General features: G+C 42.3%; 1 protein-coding gene across 1 annotated transcript; it reads right to left on the bottom strand.

The window, feature by feature from the left end:
- Positions 1-2,157: 2,157 nt before the first annotated feature.
- On the bottom strand, positions 2,158-4,984 carry LOC543234 (ervatamin-B). Its single transcript, XM_044471405.1, has 2 exons — positions 4,476-4,984; positions 2,158-2,991 (listed from the first exon to the last, which is right to left on the bottom strand). Exons 1-2 carry the CDS (start codon positions 4,972-4,974, stop codon positions 2,366-2,368), a joined length of 1,125 nt encoding a protein of 374 aa, XP_044327340.1. The 5' UTR covers positions 4,975-4,984; the 3' UTR covers positions 2,158-2,365.
- Between the last annotated feature and the right edge of the window lie 2,271 nt (positions 4,985-7,255).

Consider the following 7,255-nt stretch of genomic DNA (forward strand, 5'->3'; position numbering starts at 1 on the left):
TTCTTGACATGTATATTAAAAAAATGGAATAATTTTGTACTTACATGAATATTTTTAAAATTTGTGAACATATTTTTTATTGTCATGGATTTTGTAAATGCATCAATACTTGTTTAGATTACAACATAATTTAAAAGATTGAATAAAAAATTAAAATAAAGAAAAGATCTAGTAGGGGCTGTGGTCGTATAGTAGAGCGTTTGGTGTGTGTTTCGTGGGGCGAAACTAGCGGTCGTGCTCCGCGGTCAGCCCAATGCTCGCCCGTGTACGCGACGCGAGCTTCTCGCTCGCTATGGGCGAGATGTGGACACGTATCTCTATGTTAGGAAGGGCACGTATCTCTATGTGTTGGGAACGATCGAGATCGTGCATTAATAATTAAGTAACTCGTATTGCCAACAAACTCAGCCAAGAGACTAGTACGATGAAATGAGTTCATAAATATGGTAAGACCAATTCATATAACATATATCGATAGTGGTTATTTCTTTCGGGAGAATATCATATGGAAACCAACATTCAAAGAAACTTCGTGGAAACCATGTTTGAAAGCTTCAAAATTTTTTGACAAAAATGTAGGATGTTAAGAGGAAGATGTTCTATTGTCATGTGAAATTTCAAGTTAAAAAAATTTACAGGATGCGAGCTATGAAAAAGAAAAAATCAGCAATGGATAGTGATGTTACTGTTCAACACTATTCAATGCTGATTTTTTTTCATAGCTCATATCTCGTAACGTGTTTGAACTTGAAATTTTGCAAGGCAATAGAACATCACTCTCTTAACATCCTGTATTTTTTTTCTATTTTTTCGAAACTTCAAAACATTGTTTTCGCATGGTTTTCACCAGTTTCCGTCGAATGTTAGTTTTCATATGAGATATTCCCATTTCTCAAAGGTTTGTTTTAAATGAGTATTACTTATGTTTTAAAACAGAGGGAGTAACTTTTTAATCATGGACGAAGAGGCCGTTGGGAGCACATCAATAAATTTGTTGCATGACATGATATATCATGAGCAAGTAGACTATGCTCATGTGTAGCTCACATCAAGGGACGAGAGATGTCTCCACATATTTTTCTCCTGTATATTGATAAGAGTGTTATATGAAGATAAGTAAAATACATCACTAGTCCTAAAACTATTCGAGCAGTGTCAGGTTAGTCCCCATGCTATGAAAATGCGCATCTGGATCATAAAAGTTAGCTAAGTGCGTCCTATCCACATTGCATCAGCTTTGACTTGTATGGGTGGTAGGTTGACCACTGTCATGTGGCGACTTTTTGCACAACACCCCCAAAAGGGTCACCTCTTTCTAAATTCATGACCCTTTTCTTTGCACAATACCTATGCGGATGTCGCCTAGCCATCAATTTGACCAAGCCATCTATCCCATCCCTTGATTCTTTCACATCTGTGTCGCCACCAGGTGGCGGCGGCTCTCTGAAGACGGAATAAAGTTCTCCTTGCCTACTCCCCGTCCTGGTGGTGTTTCTAGCATCGTTGGAGCGCATGTGGAGGTTTGTCTCCGGCGGATCTCGTGGCATTCGGTCGGCGATTACCTTCGATGGATCCACATGGATCCTTTCTCGATTTGTTGTATTTGTGTGTCTACAGGTTGGATCCTTTCGATTTACACTTCTCTTCATCAACGCTAGTTGCTATTCTGGTACGTTAGTCCTATAGGGACTTAGCACGATGACTTCTCGACAGTCTACCACAACTAGGTTTGCCCGGCTACGATGAGGAAGGGGCGAAGATGCGCCCCTTCGGCTCGCTCTAGTGTTAATAGTCATCGCTAGGTGGTCTACGGACCTGGATGTTTTTTTTGGTGTTCTTTGTACAACCTTGACAGTTGAGGAATAGATCGAAAGTTATCATCGCAAAAAAAGGAAGTTTAAGAAGGGGGAAATTGTAGAAAGAGTTGATCAATTAATTAGTAAATTTACCTGCATTTTCAAAGTTAATTAACAAATATCGATACAATGATTTTTTAAAAAGGAAAGTACAATTGTTGTTTGAATTTGTCATATTCTAGTACTCCCTCCGTTCCAAAATAAGTGCCATGGTTTTAGTTGGAACGGAGGGAGTAACACATACGGACCACAGAGTAACACGACTTGACAAAGAAAACACATGTTTTGACATATATAGAATGGATAACCAATCCGTCCAATTTATTCAAGATATGCATAAACGTGCATAAATGGATACAAGGACATATAGTTTTATTGGCGGGAGATGAATATATATGTAGTAAAATATAGTAGGCGCATCCATGCATACAGAGCAACCCAAAATATAGGTGAATGCCATTTCCGTAGGTTTCATGCACGCCCAGTGCAGTCGATCTCGTCAGATCAGATCAGACTATAGGATATACCGGCTGAATTGCAAGGCCGCAGAGGCCTTCCGGCTCATCAACATCCTTCTTCAGCCAGACGTAGCCCTTCTTTCCCCACTTCTCGCCCCACGAGTTCTTGGCGATCCAGTACTTGACCCTGTCGCCCCCCTTGCCGGCGTACCCGACAATGGCCAAGGAGTGGATGCGGTCGTTGGACGAGCACGGGCCAAAGTATTCCCCGTGCTTGATGCACATGCCGTCGTACAAACCAGCTTGGTAGAACTTGAAGCATTCGTCGTTGGAGTCGAACCCGACGGCGACGGGTCGCACCGCCACTGCTGCCATGAGCTGCTCCTCGCAGTTGTGTTTGACGAATTTGTAGTCCCTGATCGTGGCCGCGTGTTCCTGCAGTTTCCCTCTCTCGCACTTGCCGTCAGTCTCTTTGTAGGGGTACGTTGAGCTGTTGGCGATGCCGCCGTTCCTCAAGACCCAGAAATAGGCATTGTACATCTCGCCGCTCGTGCAGCCTCTGTCGAATGTGTCACAGTCGATGAGCTCCTGCTCGGACAGAACCGGCGGCTCGCCTCGCTTGGCGATCGCGTAGGCGCTTTCGATCGTGGCCACGGCAGAAAAAGCCCAGCAAGCCCCTGCAATCCAGCACACATGATCATTAACCGGCCGGTCGACTTAACTTGTAGTTTTCAGATAAAATGCTTCAAACTATAGGGGAGCATTAGGGTCCTTGGTGTATAACTAAGATTATGGCAATTAACCAAGCTGCTACCTTGGTTACCTACTGTATGTATATATGTTTAGCGGACACTACTATCTCCATATCAAGTATAAATGATTGATCAATTCCCCTAAAACAAAGGTCGATCAAACAGGCAGGAAAAAATCTGGCTTGGGAGAAGTTTATGTGCTTAAAACTAAATAAGTTATGTGCAACAAAAAAGGTATTTTATGGTAATCACTAGTTATCACGCGTTAGAGTTATTCTAAAAAATGATTCTAATTGTTTCTTATTTTTTGATTTTGATAGTCCATGATGTACTTTTCAAAAGTCGAGACAAAATTCTCTTCCGAAGTTTCTGATAGTGATGCTATTGTTTTCATAAAGTGCTTCTGTATTTTTTGAAAGTTGTGTGATTTTTATATTCTAGAAAGTTTAAATTATGAAATTCTTATAATTTATTAGCATTGTGTCTTGTGTCCATCATAAACTTCTGAAAGCTAGCCACAATTTTTTTTATCCTTTAATGCTTGAAACCTCTATGGAGGCATTGTGGTCCTCAAAATATCTAATAATCAATGTTCTGACAACGTTTGGTTTTGTCACAAACTCGGGTAACCACGTTAGCCTCTCCCCCCCCCCCCCCCCCCCCCCTTTTTTTGCGAGGGTAGTTAGCCTTCCCCTTAACTGGGCTGGTATTCTCGGTTATTTATTGAATGCTTATCTAGCACGACGCTCATCCTAGCATAGATTTTCAACCAAACATGGGGAAACTATCTACCTTGGGGAAAGTTTAAGTGTTCGAAACCAAGAAAGCTGCGCATCACAAAAATATGATGTGTTATGGTAACCGCTGGTTATGTCTCATTAAGGTTAAAATCACTTATTATTATTTTTATATGACTTTATACTCATACAAATATATTTGATTAGTATCAATAATTGTAAAGCATCAATGTTGATTGTTTATGCGTATTTATTTGAACAAAATTTAGTCTTCTGTAACTAAAAATAGGTTCCTTCTTGTATACAAGGAGAGCTCCCTCTCCGACTTCATTAACGATACCAAATTAATGTCTTGTAACCACTAACCACTACACATAACTACGTGAAGAAAGCAAAAAGAAAAAGGATCGAACAAGAACTCCAGGTGGGACATCAATGCGGCTGGAAGTCGTCATAGCTCGACATTCTAGCCACTGATGATAGTAACTTAAAATAGTACAAACGGTAGATGAATCCAAACATCAAATGCATGATACTCATTCCGTTCCAAAATATAAGTCTTTTTAGAGATTCCAATATGAACTACACACATAGCAAAATGGGTGAATCTACACTCTGTCCATATTGAAATCTAAAAAGACTTGTATTTAGGAATGGAGGAAGTATACTGACCGCATACTTTTCCTTGATTTTTGACTGGGGTGACTTTGCTTTGATTCACCCAATTGATGCTACGAGGCACAGCATTTGGCGCCGGCTGACAATTGGCACCCTCGACAACAACGCCAGCGCGAGTTGTAATCACCATCTCCTCTGACGGCACCACACGGCGGCTGGTGTGCGTGGCAAGGAACTCCTCGTGGGTGAGGTCGGCGAACTGGTTCACCCCGAGGGTGTACGAGAGCCTGCCATCTCGGTTCGCCGCCTCGATGAACTCTACGTTCCTGCGGAATATGTCAAACCGCCGCAGTTTCTCCTCGACTCCCGCATACGACTTGCCATGCTTTGCCATCCAGCCATGGAACCTCTCCATCATCAGCAGAGAGTCCTCCAGTGCCCCATCAGTGGGTACCGCAACGAGGCCACGTGAAGAAGATACCAGCGGTAGCACATCTGTCAGCGTGACCACAAGGATTAGAGCAACATGTAAAGAAGACTTGGAGGACAGCATGGCTGGATGGAGGTGGTTCTGCTGCTTACTGGACGTGCATATCCTGCAGATTAAATATATATAGAGGGTGGTGGTGGGGTGTTGGGATAGACCGATAGATAGAGAGAGCACAGTAAATAATTCTACAACCTTAATAATTGTTGAAAACGGCCAAGCCCATGTAAATTATAATTATAATTATATTTTTTGCGAGGGTATAATTATATATATTTAAATATATAGAGAGAGAGGGTGGGGGGGGGGGGGTGTAGAGATAGAGACCAAGGTAGAGATACATAGAGAGAGAGCACACTAAATAATTCTCCAACCTTAATAATTGTTGAAAACGGCCAAGCCCATGTAAAATTTAATATTATATATATATATATATATATATATATATAGGATAATTAATTATTCATAAAATTTAAAAATTCAGTTATCTTTTCTTCTTTCGCCTCCAAACATCGTTCAAATACTCATCAACATGAAGGGCTGACTACACCTGCCATGTGGTAAAATTCAGTTATCTTTATATGTATACGTTGAGGGTGAAATATGTGTATGTACTTTCGTCGAAAAAATGCTCTAGATTTTTTTCACAAACCACAAATAGTTACATTTGTAATTGGTATTTTCATAGACATACTTCAGCTCACATGTGGGGGTTATGATTTTTCTTAACTAACTATAATACTCTCATGGTCAATATCTCTCAGGGGCCACATATCTTCTATTCCTAAATAGTAGCTACAACCCACTATCTATTTTTCCCAGCCATGCAACCATGCCACATAAGCATGTCATGCATCCAAGTTTAAATCCTATTTTTTGCATTACACTATGCATGCAGTATAGCCACATCATAAATTCATGCATGTTAATTATTCGCAATTATTTTGCACTAAATTTTGTATCGAGGATATATGTGTTGGTCGATTGTAGAATATCTATGTCGTTGACCTTTTACATTTTTGTTAGAAACGATATTATTTTAATTGAAATTCAATGTTTATACACTTTGTATGTTTTTAAAATTACATTTTCCTTCCATTTGTTTTAGATGTTTTTTGCAAATATTTATGCATTACTTTTTGCCAGATTTCCTGCAGCAACGCATGGGGCATCATCTAGTTTCTTTCAAAAAGGAGGATGACCCCCTGGCCTGCATCAATCGATGCATAGAACCATTTTATTAAATTATTCACGAGAACCCGACAAAACAAGTACATTGATCAACCCAAAGCTACCATCTAATCCAGTGGCCTCACTAAGCCTCCTGCCCGCAAGCTGAGAGCACCAACCGGTCTAGTAGACCCTCAGCGCGCACCGCACACACACGCTCTACAATCAGACGCCACCATCTTCCGCCATTCCACCTTCGGGATCGACCAACACATTAATCTTGCGAGACCATACTGCTGGTGACGCCATGCGCCGCCCGACAGTGCCACCACATGCGCATGCATGTCCATCAACACGTGTCTGTCGCCGATGCTCAGCTGCGCCATGCCGCCGAGACCTTTCGGCATAGCCATGGTAGAACACCCCTCCTCCTCTTGTCCCCTCCAGCCAGCACCAGCTCCAAGACAATTCCCCCAAGAGTGAGGACAGCCCCGAAGGCCCCGCCATCGTCAGATCTGGAATTACCAAATCTAGGGGTTCCCTCAAAGCTGCCGGACCGAGGTGACGACGATTGCATCCGAAGAAGCCTTCGACAAGGAGATGACACCAAAGGCGCCGCCATCATCCACCATGACCGAGGTCAACAAGGTTTCCACCTACAATCACGCCATCCCGACCCCGTAGATAGCTGGATCCATGCAAAACACACCGTGAAGACGAACACAACAGTCGGATAGCCTGTAGAGGCCTCCAGCCACCCCTCACCGGCCCCTTCCCGCGCCGCAGACCGGCCACAAACCATGACACGATGGATCTGGACGGGCACCGGATGCATGGCCGCTGCCACCAGCCATCACCAAGCCGGGCTGCCCACCGAAGCGCGCATCCCGTCGGCGTTTCGTCATTTCGTGTTATGAACCCCCGTTACCAACTAAGGATATATGATACAAGATTGTCAAAGTCTATATCTTTTTAGCATCTTACCTGAGTTTGGGCACATCCAAATTACTACTAGTCACGCATAATTAAGCATCATGATAAATAGGTCTTGTACCCAATATTTTGTATTGTATGGCCATGGAAGAAATGACATATATCTGTTGGGAACCACACCATTACACAATTTTACAACCTTAAGAATTGCTGAAACTTTTAGGATCATATGAATCACTACACC

The sequence above is a fragment of the Triticum aestivum genome, chromosome 2D (assembly GCF_018294505.1).
Source record: "Triticum aestivum cultivar Chinese Spring chromosome 2D, IWGSC CS RefSeq v2.1, whole genome shotgun sequence".
NCBI lineage: Eukaryota > Viridiplantae > Streptophyta > Magnoliopsida > Poales > Poaceae > Triticum > Triticum aestivum.

Excerpts from the sequence above, each read along its gene's own strand:
- LOC543234 (XM_044471405.1), bottom strand. The coding sequence starts at position 4,974 with ATGCTGTCCTCCAAGTCTTCTTTACATGTTGCTCTAATCCTTGTGGTC. Across the intron at positions 2,992-4,475 it reads AAATCAAGGAAAAGTATGCG|GGGCTTGCTGGGCTTTTTCT; the intron begins GTCAGTATACTT and ends GCTGGATTGCAG.